The sequence below is a fragment of the Rosa chinensis genome, chromosome 3, assembly GCF_002994745.2.
Source record: "Rosa chinensis cultivar Old Blush chromosome 3, RchiOBHm-V2, whole genome shotgun sequence".
In the NCBI taxonomy this organism is placed as follows: Eukaryota; Viridiplantae; Streptophyta; class Magnoliopsida; order Rosales; family Rosaceae; genus Rosa; species Rosa chinensis.
The window spans coordinates 24235650-24261732 of NC_037090.1; the positions used below are offsets into that span (position 1 = coordinate 24235650).

Below are 26083 nucleotides of genomic sequence, written 5' to 3' on the forward strand. Positions count from 1 at the left end.
GTCATCCGAGATTGTCATGGCAATTCCCTTTTGGCGGCCACAAATATTGCTGGAATCAGCACAATGCCTCTAGCAGAAGCTTTGGCTTTAAGGGATGGACTTTTATGTGCCCGGGGCCCTAGGAATAAGGCTACAAAAAGAAATGAAGTTGAGGGAGACTCCAAATTGGTCATTGATGCCGTCAACAGAGTCATTCTACCTCCTTGGAGATTGATAAAGATCATTCAAGATATCATACCATTGCCACCTCTTTTGCTTCCATTAGTTTTAAACACATATTTAGATAAGCAAACTTTGTCGCAGGTTTTGTTGCCAATCTAGGACGTAACTATGTAAATGGTTCAACTGGACCAATAGGGTTCCAATTAGGCATCAAGAGCCTTACTATTTGACAATGTAAATTGTGGTTGCTTAAGAGGCTTCTAAATCTAATTTGTAGTCTTTTCTTATAAAAAAAAAAAAAAAAAAAAAAAAAAGACGACACAACGATTTTCTCTTGAGTTTGATTTTCTAATGGATTAACCTTTCAAGATACACATATTAGGTTGTGTATATATACTTGTGTGTGTGTGTAAACCATAATTAATTAAGGGGTAAAATCCTCATATAGTATCCGAACTATCACAAAATGCACTTTTTGGTATCTACAAATTTTCAGGGAGTCCAGTGGTACCTGTACTATCCCTTTGTTAGCCTTATAGTACCTCCATCTATTATTCCGTTAAAAATGCCTATGTGGCGGTCATGTGACACTCATGTGAGTAAAATAGTAAGGGTAAAATAGTATTTTCATTCATAATTAGAATTATAGAATTTAATATATTGAATATCTATAATTAAAAAAATATTTTGACACACAAAAAAAAGATAAATAATGCACAATTTATTCTTCACTGTTATCGGGACACTTGGGTCAATTAATTTAAGTACTTTTATTTTTGTTTAGTTTTTTTTATTTTATGAAAATTTAATATATACTAATTTGTAGATAACTTTTTTCTCGAACAATTAATAGGATTAATCAATAGAGATAAGAGATGGTAGGTAAATATAGATATTCACTAAATTCAATTCTAGGTCTTTCTTTTAACCTAGTGTAATTTATTTTAATTTAGTTTAATCAAAAATTTGTAAAAGAAATATGAAAGATAGGTGTTTTACGATTTTACCCATACTTTAACGGAATAATTAACGGAAGTACTAAAATGGCTAACGGAGGGATACTACAGGTACCACTAGACTCCCTAAAAATTTGTAGGTGCCAAAAAGTGCATTTCGTGATAGTTCAGGTACCATATAAAGATTTTACCCTTAATTAAGTTGTAGCCTTGAAGAAGAAGAAGAAACACAGCTGGCGGGTCCAGATGGATCTATAGCGAATATGTTTTCTTTTGTAGACATTGTATAGAATACCTAGAGGGTCTTTTGGGAGCCTTTGTTTTTTTTTTTTGGTCAATGCTCACTCTGTTTTAGGAAAACGAGAATTGAGAGGAATTTGCTGTGTATTCCCATTGAGAATAGGGGTCTCTTTATATAGAGGATTACAATGCATATAATCTGAATCGTACAAGGAAAGTAAATCTACATTGAATAGGAATCGAAATCCTTCTAATGTAACCCTATTACCACTAGGTCAAGTAACCTAGAGTTTGGGCTAAACACAAATAGAGATATCCTTAAACACTCCCCCTTGTGTTGTCCAAATGCGGTGCTTCTCTCGTTGCCTCGTTAAAAACCTTATCGAGTAACAAAAATCCAGTGGGACAAAAATAACCTCGGTCGAAGGGGAAAAAGAGCACAACACACCCTTCACGTTTCGAGACCATACATGTAGACATCTCCCCATGATAACTACGGTCATGAGAGTTCGGGTAACTTCCGTAAACGATGCTACCAACATGTCTCTCGAAAGTGGAATTTAGGCAATGACTTAGTCAGCAAATCTGCCACACTGTCCTCAGATTGAACCTAGTTCACTTTGATCTCGAGGAGAGTCTGTTGTTGCTGATTATGCTTGGTGTTATCGCTTTTGATGTAGCATTGCCTCATTTGTTCAAAACAAGTAGCATTATCCTAAATGCTCATAGGCTCATCTGTGGTAGATTTCAAACCACAATGTTCAAACATGCGTAACTATGAATCCAATCCATATACATTCACAAATCACTTCGTGAAGAGCAATAATCTTTGCATTGTTGAAGATATAGTGACTAGGGTCTGTTCTGTAGACCTCCAAGATATCACGGTCTTTACCCATGGTGAACACTTAACCAGTTTGGGAATGACCTTTGTATGGGTCAGAGAGATACCCAATATCAGCAAAACCTTCCAAAACACATGTCGTTTTGGGATGGGGATAGTAGACGCAGGCCAGTGTTGGCGGCGTTCCTGGTGTGTGATGGGTCCGAATCCATCATCTCGTTATAGGGATAGAACAAGCCCATATCAATCATACATCTCAAGTATCGAAAGATATCTTTTACACCAATCCAATGGCGTCGCATTGGCGCAGACCTATATCTAGCTAACAAGTTCATTGTAAACAAGATGTCCGGTCTTGTGCATTTAGCTAAGTACAATAATGCACCTATTGTACTCAAGTAAGGCACTCCTGCCTCTAGCACATCTTCATTATCATCCTTCGGACGAAGAGGATCCTTTTCAGGATCAAGACTACAAACGATTATGGGGGTGCTTGAAGGTTTGACCTTGTCAAAATGCCTAAGCATTTATCAACATGATGCTCAAGTTCCAAACCGAGACATAATCGTGTTCTCCAAAAATCCTTCATCTCAAACTCGGATTTCAAGTGTTCAGCGGTTTCCCTTAACTCTTTAAGGGCATCTAATGAAGATCATGTCCAACATGAACCGCGATAGAATCCGAAACTTGTTATGGAAACGCGTGGGCATATCCCTTCCCAATCAAGTAGTCACTTTAGTGAGTGTTTCAATCTTATTGTAAACGCGCTTCGTGGACTAGAGCCACTTGACTTGGGTAGATGAAGTTCACCATGAACCTTCATGTATATTCCGTATCTAGATCCCCATAGAGATACGTAGTGACCACATTTGTAAGCTGCATGTTCAGTTATTCGAAAACTACCAAATTGACAAGGTAGTGGAGTGCAATGACATCCATTACGAGAGAATATGTCTTATCGTAGTCGATTCCAGGGCGTTTTGTGAGAAGCCTTGTGCCTTAATGCGAGATTGCCATCTCTTTTTCTCATCACGCTTTCTAACGAAGACTCATTAGTCAACAGGTTTTATGTTAGGAAGTGTTGGCATCATTGGCTAAAAAAACCTTCCTCTTCGTTAGAGAATCCATCTTAACCTGGATCGCAGCTTTCCATTTAGGCCAAATTTCTTTACGTTGGCATTCAGTCATCAACGGAGCGTGGTTCGATATCATCAGACTCAACAAACTCATGCGCAACAAAATGCGCAACTACATCATCAATCATGATGGAGTTTCTATCCCACATCTCATGTACACTAGTGTAATTTTCATAGAGCTCTATATTTTCAGGAATATGTTTTGACGTTGAGGTGTCCCCCAACGATAACCATAACCTGGAAGATTCTCATGAGATGGATTTTGAGTGTCGATGATTCAAGGATTGGTTTGTGCTAATGTATCCTTCGAACCCACGGGCCTCCCATGCATCCTAGCTGGGGCCATGGCCTATAACGACAGAGTGCCACTCTCTTTGGCTTTGGCGCCTTGCCTACCTCCATGTAGGGTGGCACTACGTCCTCTAGTAGGGACGTCCTTCCTTGCAGGCTTGTTTGCAGCATATTTGTGTGATCTCGTCACTTTAACAGGGATCGAGATGAGACATAGTGGGGACAGGCCATGACAATTCGTGTCGTTCCTGCTGAACATCCGTGTTCTTATCTCCCCCTAACGACGGAAAGACTGTCTCATCAAAGTGACAACTCGTAAAGCTAGCGGTAATGAGATCGCCTTGCAAGGACATTAAGTGGCGGACGATTGTTGGAGTCTCAAATCCAACGTAGTTGCCCATTAGTCTGTAAGGACCCATCATAGAGCACTGTGGCGGCGCAATTGGCACATAAATGGCTCACTCAAATATGCATAAGTACGATACTTATACCCAATCACTAGCTGTAACACAGAGGTACATTGAGTGGCAGTGGGTCATAGACGAAGTAGCATAGCTGCATGCGATATTGCATCACCCCAAGCGGATATAAGGAGATTGGTGCGCATTACCAATGTCCGGACTACCATCGTAGTCGTTTCCGCAAGACCATTTGGGTGTACATGGGAATGTGATGTCCAACATCAGTCCCATTGCAATATCTATCGAAAGTCTTTCGATGTAAACTCTCTAGCATAGTCAAATCCAATTAACTGAATAGGATGATCTGAGGAGTGAGCCTGTTGTCATATGATATGTGCTAGGAGTGTAGCATAAATATCATTTATAGGTGGGACAATGGCACAACACGTGACCGGCATGTTTGCGTGTCAACCAACATCATGAAATATTTAAGCGTCCGCAAGTTGGTTGAATCAATCCACAGAATCCCCATGGATTCTATGTAAGAACATAATAAGTATTGTCATATCCTTTGCATAGGATGGTCTCAGTCCTAATTTCCCTAAGGAACAGGCTTTGTAAAACGAGCGAGAGGCTTTAGAAGCAACCAATGAGAATTTTGGTTGGGCCTGAGCGTCTGAAACGCTATTCGAAGCAAGTTGGTGATTGCAGCATCACCTAGGGCGCCATCACAATGATGGACGCCATCCATGGCGTCATGGGTAGGGACTGCGCTAGCCCTAGGCTGGTGGTGGACGGAGGCAGTGCCCTAGGCAGCAGCGTCGGTCACACTAGCTTAGTCCAGGAATCAACTATTGATTCATGCTTCATTTCGCTCGAGAGAAAGGATGTCTTTGTGAAGTCTTTGGTAGACAGATCATCATATCATGACTAGGATGATCTATCCTGTCGTGACAAAGCCAATATGTGTCTAAATCCAAGAGATCTTATCTGATAACTTTATTGGATTAATAGCTCGAATAGTGACATAGAATCCACTAGAGAGACACATAAACTTCTCTAAGGTGCGCCTTTGTTCGCAATCATTAGAGGTATTGCAAAGGAACTCATTTCCATTCCATACATGCGTTTTCGCATGGAATCCGTTGGCTATTCATAGGTGTGATTCGCCCTAGAAGCGTAGAGATTTTTTGTGACAGTAATTAAGGTGCCAGTTGGCAAGTGGAATTTGGGCTATTCCATGTCCTTGAATTAATACTGATGGCCCAGCCATCGTAGTCACAAAAGTCATATGCTCAGAATCAAAATAGAGTCATAAAGAACTCAAAATTTTATTCATAAGCCAACAGAGTACATCATTGTCTCTTAACCATTAGGAGAATCTAATCCAAATGCTAGCTAATGCAAAACAATGGTAGCTAGTCGTCTAACTTCTTTCAATAATTCCAAAATAAATGTGACCAGGTGAGTAGAGAGATGTCGGTGGAGCAAGGCTCGCTTAAGTACCATTAATCTCAGAACCTTCCTAGACATCACACTTACTTTGGGTGAGCCTACTTTGAAGAAAGACTACACCATTGGCATTTACTACAAAGTATATATGGCAATTGCCTATTACATCTCTTGGAAAAATAAAGACTTAAACAGAATTGGCGATCTATTGATCCCAGCTAGATTTGTAGTCTTTGACCCTTCACTCTAGATCATCTTCATGATCTTCTTGTTCCACATAGTGAGCTTCTCTTGCTTCACAATATGCTTTGTAGGTAGTGATGATTTCTTCACGAGCTTTACAAATGTGTGCCCAATGATTGGATACTCCACATCGAGAACGTACATCTCTTCTCTCAGACTCCATTGATTGAGGCGCTTTGAAAGCATCATTTAGATGGCTCCTAATGTTGGTGGAGTCACCAACATGGCCAGAGGCGTTGCCTCCCTCTCTCTTTCCACGTTGACCTTTTCGGTTCCGTGTTCGCCTCTTTTGGCGGTTACCTTCCCAAGTAGAGCAATTATATGGACCAGGACGTCCAGAAGTATCCCTAAGATTAGGGTTTTGCTCTTGGAGCCTTCTCTTAGGGGCGCGACCATCCATAATTGGATTCCGGAATATGCCATGTTCCCACGGATCTCAAATTATAGTTCTTCACAAGGATGTTGTCATGCTTTTTAGAGACATTCATAGTTCCAATGAGCTCATGAAACCTTGTGATTCGTTTTGCAGTAACATCGATTCGATAGTTCTTAGCAACCATCAATGCAGAGACGGGGAAAGTAGAGAGAGTCTTCTCAATCAACATCGCATTTTTGATCTCTTTACCACAGAATTCCATTAAGGATTTAATGCGAAGTGCTTCCGAGTTATAGTCAATAAATGACTTGAAATCACAGAAGTGGAGGCTATGCCATCTCACTTCTAGGTCAGGAAGCAAGGAGTCACGGACGTTGCCAAATCTTTCTTCAAGTGAGACCCACAGCCTTCTGGGGTCTTCTTCATTCATACACTCGTACTGGAGAGAATTATCCATATGACGAGTCATTAGGATGATGGCTTTCGCCTTATTTGTCTCTAAGGCTGCTCTATTTGCTTCCAAAGATTGAGCTTGCTCAACAGTTAGCACGTCCTGGCTAGGCTCAAGAATCATATCCAGGATTTCATCAGCCTTGAGATGTTGGCGGATATCACGAACCCACCTGTGATATCCAGAGCCAGTTGTTCCCAATGGAGCAAAGTCCAATTTGTTCAGGTTACTCATCTTGAAAGAGAACAAGAAATTAGTTTCTGAATGAAATAGGCTACCATGAAAACATATGAAATTTCTGAGCGTAATCGCTTCCAAGATATTAGGAATTTCCGAGCGCAGTCGCTTCCAAGAAATTCGATTCCAAGAGATATTGGATTAGATCGAAACAATGATGTAAGTGGTCGATTATAAATTCTCTACAAACTCTAAGTTTGGAGATCTCAACAAGCTCTAAGCTTGGAGTGAGCACGAATCCCCACAGTTCGGCTTAATTTGGTCTCCCCTATAATGAAGAAAAGGGGGTAGAAGAAGGGAGGTTGCAAGTCCCCGAAAAAGAAGAGAAACTAAATTAAAAAACAGGAACGTTTAGTAAAAAATACCTTGAAATAGGTTGCCGGAAAATTTGGCCCGAAAAAATCGCCGGAAAAGTGGCCGAAAAAGTGGCCAGCGGTCGTTGACCGGTTCTAACTGTTGACCGGCGTTGATCAGGGGCTGACCGAGCTGATGTGGCAGTGGTCCAGTGCTGACATGGTAGAGGGTCCTAGGGCTGACGTCAGCGGCTTCTGGGCTTGGGTCAGTGGGCTTCTGGGCCTTCTTTCTTCTTCTGGGCTGGGCCTTCTTTTCTTCTCTCTTTCTTCTTCTTTTCTTCTTTTCCTCTTCTGCCGGTTTTCTGCCAGATGATTCAGACTGCCGGTTCAGTGAGTTTCAGATCGGTTTTCAGTGTTTTTCTTCCGGTTCTTGAAACTTCAGATAAAGAGGTTCTGGTAGCAAAATTTGGTGGGAATTGGATGTCCGGAAGATGGTGAACTGGTGGCATATGTGCTGCGGGTTGTATGGAGCTTCCGGTGGCCGGTTCGGTAGATTTTCGGCCTGTTCTTGGGGTGGGGCTGCCGGTTCTGGACTCCTGGGATCGAGTTCTTCAAGGTGTGAGGTGGAGGCAGAAAAGGCTTCAAGGTTTTGTATTCGGATTCAAGGTTTTTAGTTTCTTGAATCAGGGTTTAGCTATTTGTTTCAGGGTTAGGGCTTCGTGCTAATAACGTGTTTTAGGAAAACGAGAATTGAGAGGAATTTGCTGTGTATTCTCATTGATAATAAGGGTCTCTTTATATAGAGGATTACAATGCATAGAATCTGAATCGTACAAGGAAAGTAAATCTACATTGAATAGGAATCGAAATCCTTCTAATGTAACCCTATTACTAGGTCAAGTAACCTAGAGTTTGGGCTAAACACAAATAGACATATCCTTAAACACACTCAAATTTATTTTATTTTTCTGAAGATAATTGTTTTATAAAGTGTCTTTAGCCTAGATGCAACTAGCTAGCTAGTTTGTGTCTTCAATTTATGTGTCTCATTCAGTTAAATCATAACCATTCACAATACTTCATTCTGATATGTGTATAATATTTCACTCATAGTTCATAAGTGATGTATATATGTGTCTGCTGTAAATCGATTAGGCAAATCTATCTCAGCTGCTATTTCAATACGATTAGGTTCACCTTCAATGTGCTAGAGTAGTATTTACATGCACACATTAGCTTATCGATCGCACTCATCCTCCAACCCCAAAACTAAAGCATCTTATTGTAACACAAAGGGGAAAGGAAGGGTTTTATACACCACAATCCCTAAGATGCGCCACGTCAAAGCAGAGTGAAAGGGTTACCAACATCTTTGTGCCCAAAAGTACTGCATAAGTGAAGCGAGGAAAAAATAGCCTAAGGCTTATCATCCCCAGTCGGCAGAGTTGGAAGAGCAGCCTGTACCACGGCAGATTCCAAGGAATAGTTTTGTCCATCTTCGATTCTCCTCCAGCAAAAGACTAGGCTGGGCTTGGATTTGACACTTGGATCAGTCTAGCTCCAAAACGTAGGTTGGTGTAGGGTAAGTCTGTTCATCTTACTCAGCATCTTAGGGGGGTGTATTGTATTTGGATTTGTGCAGACTTTTTTTAAATGACAGAGTTTTTGAAAAGTCCACAGACTCTTTAAAAACTTGATAGATTGTTATGGATTTCTTAAAACCATTGATTTTAGCAACATACTTTTATTGATTCATGAAAATCTATATACTTTTATTATGAATGACTTCTACGTACAGATTTCCTAGGATGTACAAAATATATTAAAAAAAAAAAACAAACACACAAAAACAAAAATAAAACAAATGCAGCCCAAACACAAAACAAAATAATAACTTGTTGTCTCTTCAATGCTCCAGTATCTTCTAATAGAAATTTACTCAAGTAAATGATTGTTCTCATTCCTAATCTCCCAACGACATAAATATACAATATAGATCACTTGATGTTTATGGTTAATTATTCTCATCAATTTTGTTTTCCCCGATTAACATGTATTGTAGCAATATTGGTCAATGTCTTGATCTATAATCAATCAATTGAAATTCAATTGTTCAACCTTTTTTTGAACCATAATATAAATTCAAATTAATGAGAATAATTAATTAATAAGATAAAGTTTAGTATGGTTCAAGGTCTTAGGGTTAGACCACAATATTTGAGTTTTAGGGTTTCATAAATCATTTTTATTGATATTAAGGTTCAAAGTATCACAATTGAAAAAAAAAACAAAAAAAAAAAAAAAACAAAAATCACATTCAACAACTACAATGAACATGTTGGGTATCAAAAAAGGTTGATATCATAAAAGATTAGAAAAAAGACAAAAAATTAAGAAAGAGAGATGATGAATGACAAACTTCTTCGTGCGTAGAGAGAAGAACTTTGATAGGCTTTTTTTTTTTTTGAAGAGGAAACTTTGATAGATTTTTTGAAATCTTTGGTCTGGAGGCTGGAAAATGATTGGAGTTTGGTATGTATAGTTAACACTACAAAGTCCATGATTTTCTAATTCCATAAGTATGAATGATATTTTGAATACATCTGTACTTTTATTCATTTTTAAAAGTCCTAATTGAATACCCCTAGATTTTGGTGGAATTCATGAAGTCTTTAAAAATCTTAATTGAATACCATAAGACTTTCATGGACTGTTAAAAGTCTATATTGAATACACCCAGACTTTTAAATTCCATAGATTTCTTTAAAAGTTTCACTAATTCCATATACAATACACCCCCTTTAGTTTTCGTTCAGAGTCACCATAATCTAAAATCTCAAGGCCGTCAACAATCTTAAGTTGTTTCCCATTTGATTGCTCACCATCTCTCTCTCTCTCTGCAGTTTCTCTCTCAAACAGCGTAAAATGAAAGTTTAAACAATGTCGACTTTCTCACTTTTAGGGTTTTGTGCGTTTTAGGTGAAATTTCTTGTTTGAAATCAGTAACTTTTTCCCTATAAAACTTATGTTTCCATCCATTCAAATTTAACTTAATGTTTTATTCCTTTTGGTTGAAATCAGTAACTTAATGTTTTATTCCTTTTAGCCCAACAAGGTGCTTGGAATGGCTACAGCGACCTACCCACCTCCACCACCGTATTATAGCCGGGAATGCATGCGTCCATACTAGCTATTGTTCATCCACGTGCTGCTTACGTATGCCATGACCAGATAAAGAAATGAAGCCATTTCTCATATCAACTTTATATAGGTATTGATGTGTTTGATTGAAATGATGTGGATTCATATGAATTAACTTGCCATACAAAACTTAAAGCACAGGTGTAAAAACTGTATATATGCCATGACCAGATAGTGAAATGAAGACATTTCTCATTTCAACTTTATATGGGTATTGATGAGATTGATTGACTTGGTGTGGATTATTTTGAATTAACTTACCATGCAAAACCTAAATCACTTGCATATGCTCATGAATAAATTTTGTCCTCTTGTTGTTGTAGATGCTGGGCAAGGATCTTTTGGTGGTTGTTTGGGATTCCCGAAAGCTCTTGGTTCTCTTTTTCTGCAACGAAATGCACAGGTATATAAGCATTTTCTTGCTTCTGTAACAATAGAACCAAAAGCTTAAATAGTGAGCATTTGCAGAGTCCAGAGTTATATACAAATGGACCTAACCACATCCTTACCGATTAACCTCATTTTCTTGCGTCTCTGCTGCTTATTCTTATCACACTTCAAAATGTTTGTGTAGATTTTTTCCTGTGACACAGGGTCAACTTTTTAATCCTGGAAACTCAAGGAATCAGCTTGCAAGAATGCTAGCAATTAATTGATTCAAGGTAAGTCACCATTGCTTTGTAAGTATGAGAAAGGCAGGTTTATAAGATGCCGTTTTCTGCTGATGAAATTTCTCTATTTGGTTTTTTCTTGTGGCTATTTTCTTAAGTAGCTCTGTATCAGGAAAAGGAAATATCTAGGAAATTATATTTTGATTCATGATAGCTTAGAAATAGTTCATCTTTTTTCATGCAACTTTGATGCATTGACTTATGTTGGGCTTTTATTGTCTTTGTTTATTCCTGGTGTAATTCTTTAATCATTATCTTCATATTTTATCTCCCAATGTAAGAATTTGCTGTTCTTTTGGTTTCATTATGCCATATGTTATACTTCAAATTCTTAGTTTGTTGATGTGCCGAAACTAGATGATGCATTAAAGAGTTCGGTGGCAAAACTAGGATAGCTAGAGTATGTTAAAAGTAATTTTTGTTTCTCTTTCAGTAGACTCTTCGCACAAGCTCTGTATGTTGTTTGTGAAACATAAATATATTTGTAATATGATGTCAAAAAACAAATATATATATATATATATATATATAGGAATTTTCTCAGGTGCGGACGTCCGAACCGAATTTTCTGTACGGATTTCCTGTTTTCGACCACTTTCCGGTCACATTTTTACATCTTAACTGTTCAGGTTTTAGGTCCTAGTGTATAGATCACCTCTACAAAATTTCAGCCAATTTGGTGATCGTTAAGGCATCCAAAATTGCATTTTACACGAACGGACCGAATCTGTCTAACCGGAACCGTTCGTATTTATAATGGTAAATTGCAGTTTTGGATGCCTTAACGATCACCAAATTGGCTGAAATTTTGCAGAGGTGATCTATACACTAGGACCTAAAAACTGAACGGTTAAGATGTAAAAATGTGGCCGGAAAGTGGTCGAAAACAGGAAATCCTCACCGTCCGCTCGGTACAGACGTCCGCACCTGAGACGGACTGTATATATATATATATATATATTTTTTTTTTTTTTGGGTAGTCTTTCTTTGGGGCTGATAAAGAGGAGAGGGAGAGAAAATTGGTAGCACAGAGTTGGGGTCAGGGGAAAATAGAAAAAAAAAAAAAAGGTAGCAAACTAGCAGAAATAAATTCTAAAGCAGCAAATTGACATCATGATGAAAGCTATGGGAGCAAATTGAGAATTAAGCGATGAAAAAACATCTATTTTTGGCCTCTGATATCTGCTGTTTCCTTGAAATTATCCGTAATTTACATTTTCCTTTATATGCAGCCATGTAATATACCCTTGTTTTCAAGATAAGGAAGGCATCCTTCGTTATCAATAGAGATTGATTTTTGCCGGTTAGCAATTGGAAGATGGTAGAACTCTTGCAGATTATAACATCCAAACAGTCACTTTTCACCTGGTTTTGAGGCTGTGGGGAGGAACTATGATTAAGGTGAAGACTCTTACCGGGAAAGAAATTGAGATTGATATTGAACCGACTGACACCATTGACTGAATCAAGTAAAGGGTTGAGGAGAAAGAGGAAATTCCTCTGGTGCAACAAAGGTACTTTTTTCTCCTTCTCAAATTCAATCTATCGGAAGTTATAGCTTACTTGAACTTGAGATATGTCTGGTTTTGTACTTTTATCTAGCATCAGTATGCATTACATCTATACTATTATTAAGAGAAGAGGGTTTGTTAGCATTACATCTATACTATTATTAAGGGAAGAAGCTTTGTTAGCCAAAGTATGTGTGAAAAGACAATAAAATCCTTAAACCTTATATTAATTTCAGATAATTTTTAATAATTGAGTGGTAATATGGTAAATAACAAAATTAAAAATTCTGTTAAAAATAAAATAAATAATTTTCAGTGTCTGCAACCACCCACAATTTCAGATAACTTCCTATTTTTTTTCCCAAATAACTTCTATTTTTTTCTCAATCTAATAATTATAAAAATTTTACACATGTGAGCAGAAAATTAGTGTTAATAAAGTGAACTCTTAGTTTAGTTATTTTTCATGCCCTATATCATCCATGCAAATATAACATTGTTTATGCTTGCTGCCTATGGAGTTTCTATGAATTGAAGAAGAAATGTGATTGATCTGTTCCAGAAATTTGGTTGCAAAATGTGGCAGTGAGTAATGCATTGGTTAGTTTGGTTTTCTTTCACCACTATCATAAGTTGTATCAGCATTGGCTCATTCTTTACTTCAGAAAGGCTCTCATGGTTTTCCGTAGAACTAGATCTGTTCAGTGGCCAACATTATCTTGACCACTGAAGGTTGGTCGACTTATGGTTGACTTTGCTTCAATTCCTGTTTGGAAATATTTGCTGCTCCGCCTCCGTATCTTGGTGTATCTCTACATACATAGCGAGGAGGCCTTTACAGTTCATTATTTGGTCAAATTTTCGAACATCCGATATTGCCCTTGATATTTCCCACGATTTACAGAGTAACAGAAAGGGGACTGATGGTTCTGGCTTTTGCCGCACAGAGAAAACTACTTCTGTCTTTTAGTTCGAGGCAGAGGAAAGGGTTTAGAGCGGTAGGGTTGAATAATTCTGGGTCTTGGTATTGGAGATTGATGATTAGGGTTCTTGATGGGAGAGATTATTAGGTGAAAGAGTGATTGAGGAGCAAAAAAAATGCGAAAGCCTTTCAAGGATTCGCTTAAGGCGCTTGAAGCTGATGTTCAGTTTGCCAATACTTCGAAAGACTCTTTTTAATTTTTTCTTTTGCTCAATCTTCATCCATAGTTCATTTCTTTCTGTTGATTACATGGATTGATTCTGGGTCATACCAAAGTTTGTTTATTTGTCATGATTTTGATGGAAATTGGTAATCTTGGGAATTTGATCTGTCTAGTTTTGCTTTCGTAATTTTAGTTTGCTGTATCTTTCATGCAAGATTAGCTTTATAGTTTGTACAGGTTGAACATCTGGGTAATTGTGTAGATGATTCTGCTCTAAACCCACAATTCACAATTGCTTATGAATTGTTTGCTGAATTCTATAAAGGAGTGAAAAGTTTATTTGTGCTGATAGAAGAGAGTATTAGAAGGGTTTTGAGGAATTGAGCTTACTTCAGCCACAGACAAACATGCTATGATTTTGTATTAGAATTCATATCATATTACAATCTCATTAAAAGTATCCTATTTCAATTACAATATGAAACAGAAATCCATTCAGAAGCCAAAATCAGAACAGTCATCTAGAGTCCGATGTGTGGTAATTTTCTTTTAGTTCTTTCTAATAGTTTTTTCCAAGTGCCGTGGAAGTTAACTACGACTAAAGTGATCCATGGAATTTGAACAGTTAATCACTTATTGTTTGTTGGGGTTGTAGGCTGTCCATTTGTTGTATATATGTTGATTCATGACTTGGTAATTACTCAAGAAGTGTGATAGCTGGGGTAAGGTGAACATATATATAAAATCAGAAAGCTAGCTTACTAATTATGTTTTTGTTTTTCATGTTTGTTAGATTTGAAGGGTCTAGACTTCAACCATGCTCCATTTTTACCAGGTTGGGATCTGAAACCATGAGTCCTCACGTGTTTCTTCATGTTTATGCTTTCAAATGTAGAGATTTGAAACCATGTGTCCTTTTTTTGTTGAGTCACACAGAACTTCCCTTTTGATTGATCTCTGGATATGCAACTACAATGTTTTGACCTGAATGAGTAGTTCTTTTTGTAGGCAGTGGAGGGGGGAAAAAAAACAAGATATGATTTGCTGATTCCAGATTTATAGCAGATGTTCTGTTGGATTTTGCATCGATTGTATATTTTGTTCACTGTTGTGAAACTATATGGCTGTTGCATGATATAAGTTTTGAGAATTTGTATTTGAAATAAGTGGTACAGTTAACTATCTCTTATATAGAGGAAAGCGCTTTCATATCCATTACAGAATTTTAACGAATGAATGACATGAGTCTTTGGATAACAGAACCATTAAAAACTTTAGCATAATGTCATTCTCCCAGAACACTTTATAGAGGAAAAATATTAAACACTTTGAATCATATAGGTCTGAATCAATGGAGTCAAAGATTCTTATCATATATACCCGCTAAGATAGAAGAGAAGGTGTCTAGAAATCTAATCTGATCGGTTACTCTAATACTGTCAAGAAATATAATTTTATATATTTTTTGTTAAAGGCTACATGGAAATAGCCAACTGCTGAAAATACAAAGAAAATACTTTCCGTTACTATGATTGAACTCATGGAAATACAATTGCTTAAAGAAACTACTTTGAGTTTCTTGAATTTTGCCCCAATTAAATTTTGCTGCACTTTTGCAAATTGGGTCAAGCTGTTTAAATTTCTTGATTGATTATTCGCAGGTACCAGCTCTGGAGCACAGTGTAAAGATACAAAAATGTACTAGCAGTGGCTCTTTATGTGCGAAACTGGAATGTGCCAACAGCAGCCATTCAATTGCTGATGAAGGTACTTTTGTCAATACTAATAAGTCTGAAAGATTGGGGAAAGAGGTTCCACTGAGTAAAGCTTTGATTTGGGGAAGTAGGAGTACGAGGAAAATGAAAAAGCAAGGCAAGATAGAAATAGTTGCGAATTCTGACTGTTGTAAGTGGTTGAGTAATTCTGACTGTTGTGCCTTTAACCACATAAAAAGATGGACAATATAAATAATCATGATAATTAAAACAAAAGTTAATCGCACACGTGAGCAATGCACTTCCGCATGCGCGTAAGCGTGTGTAGGAAGGCTAGTATGCTCATCAACTTGACAACTGTTTGGGATATCACCTGCATTTTGATTTTAAGCCTAAGAAGACTTGCTAGAATAAAGTCTTATTAAGCAGCATGATTGCTGCATTGTTATTATTGTCTTATTAATAGCTTCACGTGTTTATAGTACTGGCCAATTTTCAAGAGATCAGCATCTAATGAGTTTATGCTGGCAAGCAGCTTGGAGATGACAAAACTGCTAGACTACAACATTGAGGGTGGTTCTGTCCTTCATTTAGTGCTTGCACTACGTGGTGGTAGCCTATAGATTGTATCATAGTATTGTATCTATTAATGTTTAGGCAAAACTCTTTTGTGAAGGCTTTATCGAGTCTTGATACTCCAAAACATCTGAGTTGAATGACAAGTGGGTTCCTTTGGACATAAGTATCGGTGTTACATATTGCACTCTGCTCTGTTATGTTCACTGTAATGCTCTGGTGCTTTTACTTTATACAAGCTTAGCTTCACTTGGGCAACAAATGCAACAAATTTTATCAATCTTGATTACAATTGTTTTCTGCTTGTGGATATTTTATGAAACTTGGTGACATGTACTCCATATGCTACGTGTGTGTCGGGAAATTAAATGAAGTATACCTTTCAGAAGGAATGTGATAATTTCTCGAAGTAATGTGATAATTCTACCTATTGTATCTATCAAAGAAGGGAACTGTTATCATACTTGAAAAGTCAATCTGCACTCTTTCCAAACTGAAATGAGTGTAGATTAGAGTTGAAAGCTTGTGATTCAGAATTCACATTCTCAGAGATGGTAAACTGAAATGATTCCACAATGGAATTATAGCAGTATAGTAATCTGGGCGATTGAAGTCACACAGATCTGTTGACTTCTGGTTAATAACGATCTAAAGTTGGCCTAGATGAGGTTACAACTTGGCACAAGACAGAACTGTTATTTAAGAATGGTGAGAATGATTGTAGATGGTAGCACAGGGAGCAAATATAACATTCATTGTATCAAATTAGAATTAGAAATTTAAATCAGACTGCTCATGGTCATTTTCAGAAATAGACTTAATAGAGCTGAACTTTTATTTGGAAAAGTTGGTCATGCTCTCTCACACAAGCAGCAGACATTTTTAACAACATTTGCATCTCTGTACAACACATTATATTACAAGCTTTGCTTTTTTTTTCTTCAGGCACAGAAATCTTCCAGCTTTGGAACTAATCCTTCTTGAAGAAATTCAGCTTTGGAACTATCAGGACCACTGACCACGTTGAGTGCGACTTGTCCCCTTTTCCCTTCCACCAAGTTTTCCAGCTGGTTGCAGAAAGATAGGAAAGACATCCAAGTCAAGCTTGGGTGTAAAGACTTCTACACAAGTGTCATCGTTCACCTTGTCAATCTCATAACCCAGAAGAGTAGGGTCAGTGTGTCTGAAGTATTGCCAAAGCCAGAAGACTTCAAAGTCAATCCAACTACAAATCTCAGAAATCTGAATGCGATACCAATCAGAACTCAATGTACTGAAACACTTGATGGAACCTCAAAGCACGCATCTACTTTCGTTGCGTCTTATTTTTCCTGGTAATTCCAGAGAGATAGGAGAAGACTTGAAAGTCAAGCCAATCCCAGATTATCTCATGGAGGCAATTTTTTTCCCCCAATTCCAAGTACCTTCTAAAAGCCACCACAACCATCAACACTTGGTTAAAGCCCTCACTGCATTTGTGCTTGTGTCTAAAAATTTGTTAAAAGAAATGACAATTTTTACCTCCATCTCTTCCTTTTGCTAATGGTTGAAGAGTGAAGATCCCACATCAAGAAAACGACAAAATAAAAATATTACTTACAAGTGGATGACGTATTCCTAGTTGTATGTGGTAGTAAGCCACATACCACGCTTGTTGTTGTTTTGCAGTAATCATTGCTTGTGTTACTAACTCGTCCCTGCAGTTCACAGCAAGTGTATTGAAGCCCAGCAACAATCACTGTTCCATTTCAAGAAAAGTCTCATATTAGATTCTTCTTCATTCTGCAAGCCATAACTTGGAATTCGAGCAGTCGGTACTGTTGCTGTTCTTTATGGGTAAGTTGCCCCTGAGTTATCAAATGTTCTTATTATCTAGTAAATTCTCAACATACTAAATAACTGAAAAGAAGGAACGTTCTTATTACCTTTGAGCTTTCATCCACCAGCTTAATTAGCTCTGTATTATTCTGTAGGGCTGAAACTTCTGTCACTTTCAGACTCATTCTAGTCTTCCTCACATTCCCAACTATTCCCAAGTCCTGAATCGCCCACTTGCTGTGCAATAATAATATCCAAGGAAGAAACTCCAAACTCATGGAGGCAATGTCTCCATTTCCTGCTATATACGACTGCCAGACTGAGACAGTCACAACCAAGTCTTCCGAATACGCCAAAAATACACCAGATTAAGGCAATTTCTCCAGACTGAGACGTCTATTATTGCTTTGAATGCATTGACTCATTCATTCTCAAATACACCACAAAAAACTATAAAGAAAATAAATTGTTACAATTGCAGCTATCAAAATAATTGATCATGAGAAAAACCTCTTTCCCAGCGTCTCGTTTTTCTTGGAAGTTGCCCATCGATAGAGATGAAGGACTTCGAAGTCAAGCCTGGCACAGATATTATGGACGCATTTTCCAATTCCATGACCTATTAAAAGCCACCACCAGTCCACAACCATTACCAGTTCCCAATTATCACTTTCCCACACTGCATTTGTGCCTGCGTCTAAACCTTAATTTGCTTAAAACATGCCCACTCTGTTCCTCCATTTCTTCCTTTTCTTATTCACTACCACTGTTTCTAACCTCATCCCCGCAGTTCACAGCAACTGTATTGAAGCCCAGAAACAATCATTGCTCCATTTCAAACAAAGTCTTGGATTTAATTCTTCCGAATCCTCCAAGCTTATCACATGGAATTCGAGCACCGACTGCTGTTCTTGGCTTGGTGTAACTTGCAGCACCAATGGGCGTGTTGTCGGACTTGACCTCAGTAGTGAGTCTATCTCATGCCACATTGACAATTCAAGCAGTCTCTTTCAACTTCAACATCTTCAGAGCCTCAATTTGGCCGAGAACGACTTCAATGGCTCCTCAATTCCATCTGCAATCGGAAAGCTTACAGAATTGAGGTATTTGAATTTACGTCGTGCTCATTTTTCTGATCATATTCCCATTGAAATTTCACTCTTAACAAGGCTGGTAACTCTTGATCTCTCTGATAATTACTACCACTCGTCAGAAGTTGAGAACCTGAATTTAAGCATGCTAATTCAGAACCTCACAGAGCTTACAGAGTTATATCTTGATTCAGTAGAGATATCAGGACAGGGGAGTGACTGGTGCGAAGCCATATCATCTTCACTGCCAAATCTGAGGGTGTTGAGCTTGTCTTCTTGTGGTCTTTCAGGCCCTATATGTGACTCCCTTGCAAAGCTTCAATCTCTGTATGAGATTGACTTGTCATATAACTCCTTCTATGCTCCGGTTCCAAGAGTCTTTGCCAATTTTCCAAACTTGACTGACTTGAGTCTTCGTTATTCCGACTTGCTCGGAACATTTCCTAAAGAGATCTTTCAGATACCTTCCCTACAAACCATTGACCTTTCTGGTAATTCTGATCTTCATGGTTCATTTCCAGAATTTCCAAACAATGCGTCTCTTCGATCCTTAATTGTATATTGGACAAGTTTTTCAGGTGACCTACCCAACTCTATTGGAAATCTTAAGATGTTGTCAAGCATAGATATTTCACATTGCAATTTCGCTGGATCAGTTCCCAAGTCGATTGGAAACCTCACACAGTTGGCTGACCTGGACATGTCAGGGAACAGATTTAATAGTCCCATTAGTTTTATTCACTGGGAAACCCTTGTTAATCTAGAAACCCTCTATTTGAGTGACAATCAACTCTATGGGACTATTCCTTTATCTGTTTTTTCTCTTCCCAAACTGGAAACATTAACACTATCCCACAATCGGTTCTCGGGTCAAGTCCCTGAATTTTCCAATACCTCTTCGCCCTTACTTGAGAGTCTTTATTTGGAAAACAACAATTTGGAAGGACAAATACCAACATCCATCTTCAATCTTCAAAGGCTTGAGGATCTTCATCTTTCTTCAAACAACTTCAGTAGCTTCCCTTTTTGTGGTCCTCAAGTGCCCAGAAAGCTTTCATTGGTTGATCTTTCCCACAATAGCTTGTTGTTTGATTACAATGGCACCAATTCCTCCTTCCTTCAGATTGACAATTTGGTATTGGCTTCTAACAAGTTGAGAGCATTCCCAGATTTCTTGAGAAACCAAATCACACTTAATATTTCGGATTTGGACCTTTCAGGAAACCAGATCCAAGGCCAGATACCTAATTGGATTTTGAGTCTCAAATCTCTTACTTCCCTTGATCTTTCTGGCAACTCCTTGGTAACTCTAGAAGCTCCTCCTCCTAATTCCACTTATGCTTTATCTTCTCTATACCTTCATTCCAACAAGTTGAGAGCATTCCCAGATTTCTTGAGAAATCAGTCCACATTTTACAGCTTGGACCTTTCAAACAACCAGATTCAAGGCGAGATACCAAATTGGATTTTGAGTCTCAAATCTCTTAGTTCCCTGGATCTTTCTTGCAACTCCTTGGTAACTCTAGAAGCTCCTCCTCCTAATTCCACTTATGCTTTATCTTATCTAGACCTTCATTCCAACAAGCTTCAAGGTATCCATTCCTCATATTCCTTCCTTCAGCTTCGCTCCCTGTCATTAGCTTCTAACAAGTTGACAACATTCCCAGACTTCTTGAGAAATCAATCCCATTTAATCAACTTGGACCTCTCAAACAACCAAATTCAAGGACATATACCCAATTGGATTTGGAGTCTCAAACTTCAAGAACTAAATCTTTCTTGTAACTCCTTGGAAAGTTTAGAAGCTCCTCTACTTTATTCTACCCATGTTCTGTCATCGGTTTGACGCGGGCGGAAGTAACCCTAGGTTTACAAGCAATAAACCTAAAACAAAGATTCTGGAGTCCACCAGAGATAAAAGAGAAAACTCTCAATTTTGATTGATAATATGATAAAGATCCGTTCTGCAGCCGTTTAAGGTTGCTTATATATGGGAAAGAAACCCTAGGGCGACTAACAATGAAACCCTAAAGCCCACGGATTAAAACAAAACAAATCCAAAATAAACTAGAAAACCTAAAATAAAAAGAATGTAAAACTAACATAAAAATATTAAATCACGAATCGGATAATTAAGACGATACATTTTGGCTTAAATCTGATAGGGCTCACTAAAGTGAGTCTTGAAGATCTCGTCGTTCCCATTCTGAAAAGGTATCATGCGTTTCAAACGGACATTCTGGCCAAAAGTTAGTCAAATCTGATTCAAAATCAAAACCTGACTTTTCGCACGAGAAACCCGAAAAGTCCAAAACCAAATCTTCTTGAATATTCCAGCGGCTAGTAACCTGATTACGCGTGAGTTACCTATTTTCCAATCACTCTTCTTGATTCTACACCGCTTCTTTACTTTTATGGTTTTTCGGCTAAACTGAGTCCATTCTCGTCCTACATCATTCTCCTCCACTATGAAAGAACTCGCCCTCGAGTTCCTTTTGAATAAAGGACAAGAATAGGTAGACAAAAGACCTGAGAAAAAATTAGACAATTGGACATGTGGATTATTGGCTGGATCTTCTGCATATTCTGATGACACAATCATGAACCCAACACCATATATGAGTCTGTTATAGGCAACCTTAGTAGATTCTTCACAGCTCTCAAGGTTGTACTCTTGAATAACATCTGGCTCTGAATGATTTATTTTAGGCTCCAAGACTTCATCAGTACAAATAACTATGTCTTCATGAGCAATTTCATCTTTAACCTCTTCTTGGTCTTCATCCATGAATTCTTGTGGAGGTTCTTCCATTAGAAATTCTTCTAGCTTTTCTTCAATTAAATTATTAATCTCAACCGGCAAAGAAAACTTGGACTCTAACTTCTTCTCGAAAACCTTAGGAGGATAATTCTTGATGTTCTTCCTTCCAAGCTTGATTTTAATTTTGTGTGACTCCCATCTAAATAAATATGTGTCATCTTTGCAATAACCACCTTTGACGCTTTCATGCCATGGCCTTCCAAAAAGCACATTAGTGTCATCCATGTCAATCACATGACAAGTAATCTCTTCTTTATAAAATTTTCCCATAGAGACAGGAACTTTACAAACCTCTGTTACTTGTGCATATTCTTCCTCTCCAAATGGAATCCAGTATGGATCACTCAGCTTCACTGTCGGCAATTGAAAATAATCCACAATTTTGTTTGCTACAAAATTCTCTCGTAGACCACTGTCAATTATTACAGAGCATACTTTGTCTTTGATGACACATGTTGTTCGGAAGTCGTCGTAATCCGGCGTTGTGAATATCCAATGTTCCATGTTTCTTCTTTCTTCTTCTTTTTTTTTTTTCCTTTTTTTTTTTTTTGATTGATGAGGTTGTCCTAGGGCAAATCCCTTGGTATGTTCCTCTTCAACGAAACTTTCTTTGATAGATACTCTACGACCAGCGTCGTTGAGGTTGGTGGTAGTGAAGTTCTCCCTTAGATCGTCGTCTGCTAAGAAGCGGGCGAAACCTGCTCTGATACCAACTGACGCGGGCGGAAGTAACCCTAGGTTTACAAGCAATAAACCTAAAACAAAGATTCTGGAGTCCACCAGAGATAAAAGAGAAAACTCTCAATTTTGATTGATAATATGATAAAGATCCGTTCTGCAGCCGTTTAAGGTTGCTTATATATGGGAAAGAAACCCTAGGGCGACTAACAATGAAACCCTAAAGCCCACGGATTAAAACAAAACAAATCCAAAATAAACTAGAAAACCTAAAATAAAAAGAATGTAAAACTAACATAAAAATATTAAATCACGAATCGGATAATTAAGACGATACATTTTGGCTTAAATCTGATAGGGCTCACTAAAGTGAGTCTTGAAGATCTCGTCGTTCCCATTCTGAAAAGGTATCATGCGTTTCAAACGGACATTCTGGCCAAAAGTTAGTCAAATCTGATTCAAAATCAAAACCTGACTTTTCGCACGAGAAACCCGAAAAGTCCAAAACCAAATCTTCTTGAATATTCCAGCGGCTAGTAACCTGATTACGCGTGAGTTACCTATTTTCCAATCACTCTTCTTGATTCTACACCGCTTCTTTACTTTTATGGTTTTTCGGCTAAACTGAGTCCATTCTCGTCCTACATCACGGTTGATCTTCATTCAAACAAGCTTCAGGGACATTTCCCCTTGTTCTTCATTAGTAGTTATCTAGATTATTCGAGAAATAATTTCAGCTCTAGTATACCGACTGACATTGGTGACTTCATTTCTACTGAGTCTTACCTTTCTCTTTCAAGCAATAACTTTCACGGGGCCATTCCAAAATCAATATGCAATGCAAGTGGCAAGGTTCTTGATCTGTCCAATAATTCCTTAAGTGGAAACATTCCCCAATGCTTGACTCAATTGCCTCAGCTTTCGGTCATTGATTTGAAGAGAAACAACCTGAGTGGCACAATTCCGGATAATTTTTTCAACATTTGTGAGCTACAAACTCTAGACCTCAGTAACAATCAGATACAAGGCAAGTTTCCGAAATCTCTTGTCAACTGCTCAAAGTTAGAGGTTTTAAACATTGGAAACAATAACATAGCTGATACTTTTCCATGCTTTTTAATGAGCTTATCCACCTTGCATATCCTTGTTTTGCGGTCCAACAAGTTTTATGGAAACATTGGATGTCCCAAGACCAGTGGCACATGGCCTGTGCTTCAAATAATAGATTTAGCTCACAACAATTTTAGTGGTGATATGCCAGGAAGAATGTCTCTGACATGGCAGGCTATGGTGTCTAATGAGGATGATTCTCCAACTGAACTTGGATTTTTTGGATTTTCTTATCAGTGCGAGAGTCAATATAGTAGAATTTGTTATCCAGTTTATTATAAAGATGCAATTACGGCTAGTATCAAAGGTTTAGAGTTGGATGTGGTTAAGATTTTAACTATATTCACCTTGATTGACTACTCCTCCAACAAATTCAACGGATCAATACCTGAGGAAATTGGAGAGTTGAAATCACTATATGTCCTCAACTTATCAGGTAATGCTTTCACCGGAAAAATCCCATCATCATTTGGTAAGATGCGGCAATTGGAGTCCTTAGATCTCTCAAAGAACCACTTGAGCGGCCAAATTCCCCCCGAGTTTGCAAATCTCAATTTCCTTTCGCACTTGAATGTCTCATATAATCAACTGACGGGAAGGATCCCAACCAACACTCAGCTTTCGACATTTCCAAGTACCTCCTTCGAGGGTAATAAAGGATTATGGGGGCCTCCTCTGACATCGGATACAGCAATCGTATTGCCACCTCCAAAGTTGAATGGAGATGAGATTGATTGGAATGTTATCAGTGCTGAAATTGGATTTACATGTGGGTTTGGAATTGCCGTCGGGTCACTTTTGTTTTGCAAGAGATGGAGTAAATGGTACTACAGAGCCATGTTTAACATCCTGTTCAAGATATTCCCAAAGCTGGAACACAGATTTGGTAATCACAGAAGGCATGTTTACATAAATCAAAGGTATTGGAGACGTTGAAATGGTTAGGCAGACCAAAGCATGCAGCTCAACTCCATTGTGCTGGAGACTCCCCTGGTGCTTTTTCTCTGTATTTGATCACATGATTATAATGTAATTGTTTTTTCTTTTGTCGTAATGTTTTTTTTTCTTTCTTGGTCTGGTGTTGTAATCGTTGTTGCAATGTAGTCACTTTAAGTTTTTAACATTTATGAAATATTGTGTAGTGTGAGCAGGTAATTGCTCTGTTTTGTGATATGGTGATTGTTTTCAAATATCCTACCATCTGTACAAGGTTAATGCCAAGATTTTGTATTTTTGATCAGAGGCAATACGGCCAATACCAACTTCTAGAGAAACTGCAACTTGCTCAAGAGCCCAAAACCGTCGGAAAGTAGTAGGCCCAAAAGGCCCGTCGTTGTACAAAGCAGGTACAAGCCCGTCGTCTTCGGCTTCGAGCCTTCGACATTAGAAATCAACCATGTTCCTCTCTCTCTCATTTCCCTATTTCTGGGACCAACAACCAAACTGGGTATGCATCTTTTCTGTTTCAATTTTGTTTTTGAGTTGGTTTCTGCAATTAGGGTCCTTGCTTTTGTTTCCAAAACTTGGCCCTTCAAAGTTCAAATTGCCTCAATTTATTGTGATTGCAGAATTATGAGGGCTAAGAAATCTGAAGCTAATTGCCTATCTCTCTCTCTCTCTCTCTCACGTCAAATTTCCTAGGTTGGGTATGTGATTTCTAATTGGGTATGTGATTTCCGGGCCGTTCAAATATTCAATGTATTTGAAAATTGAATTAGTTAGATCAAGAATTGTCCGGCCAGATTTAGTGCCACTGTTAATGCTGCTCCTAGCGCAGCTGCTAATACCGAGAATGAGAATAGAGAACAAACAGCGTAATATTGAAAATTATTCAATGTGGCAATTTGGTAGCTTTCATTTTATTTTTTTGGGGTCAAAGCAGTGGTTTTGCTTGTCAAGATAGATATGCTACTTGAACAAACAGCGTAATGTTTTCTTTTCTGTGTTTTTAAAGTAATTTTATTGTGCGGAAGGAGCAATTTGCTGTACTAAAAATAATCTATTTGTTCTATTATTTTTGCTTTATCAGTAACCAAATGTGGCTTTACAGTTTCATGGACTCCTGGTTATTAGTTAGCTTAAACAATGACAACTTTTTCACTTTTAGGGTTTTGTGAGTTTTAGGTGAAATTTCTTGTTTGAAATCAGTAACTTTTGTCCTGTAAAATTCTTGTATCCGTCCATTCAAGTTTAACTCACTTGTATACATTGCGAAAAATAAAATTCTGGGCAAGGAGCTTTTGGTGGTTGTTTCGGATTCCAGGAAGCTCTCGGTTTTTTCTTTTTGCAACGAAATGCACAGGTATATATGCATTTTGTTGCTGTGTTCAATTTTCGTATTAGTTACTTCTTCATGAGCAGCTGTAACAATAGAACCAAAAGCTTAAAATGTTAGCATTTGCTGAGTCCCCATTATATGCAAATGGACCTAACCACATACTTACCGATTAACCTCATTTCTTGCTTCTCTGCTGCTTATTCTTATCACACTTCAAAATGTTTGTGTAGGTTTTTTCCTGTGACACAAGTTCAACTCTCTAATCCTGGAAACTCAAGGAATCAGCTTGCAAGAATGCTGGCCATTGATTCAAGGTAACTCACCATTGCTTTGTAAGTTTGAGAAAGGTAGTTTTATAAGATGCTGTTTGCCACTGATGAAATTTC

At 38.0% G+C, this 26083-nt stretch overlaps 1 protein-coding gene and 1 pseudogene across 4 annotated transcripts; both read left to right on the forward strand.

Moving 5' to 3' along the window:
- Positions 1–16067, forward strand: part of LOC112192206 — a 253426-nt pseudogene extending 237359 nt beyond the window's left edge.
- A 2340-nt stretch (positions 16068–18407) lies between these two features.
- On the forward strand, positions 18408–24590 carry LOC112192201 (receptor-like protein 7). 4 transcript variants are annotated; one of them, XM_040516549.1, is made up of 3 exons: positions 18408–20357; positions 20391–20648; positions 22959–24590. In XM_040516549.1, exons 1-3 carry the CDS (start codon positions 18440–18442, stop codon positions 24353–24355), a joined length of 3573 nt encoding a protein of 1190 aa, XP_040372483.1. In that variant the 5' UTR covers positions 18408–18439; the 3' UTR covers positions 24356–24590. The 4 variants fall into 4 exon arrangements, with proteins under 4 accessions (XP_040372483.1, XP_024187612.1, XP_040372482.1 ...); XM_024331844.2 differs by having other exon boundaries at positions 18408–20351; positions 20385–20648; XM_040516548.1 differs by having other exon boundaries at positions 18408–20653; positions 22964–24590.
- The last annotated feature ends 1493 nt before the right edge of the window (positions 24591–26083 follow it).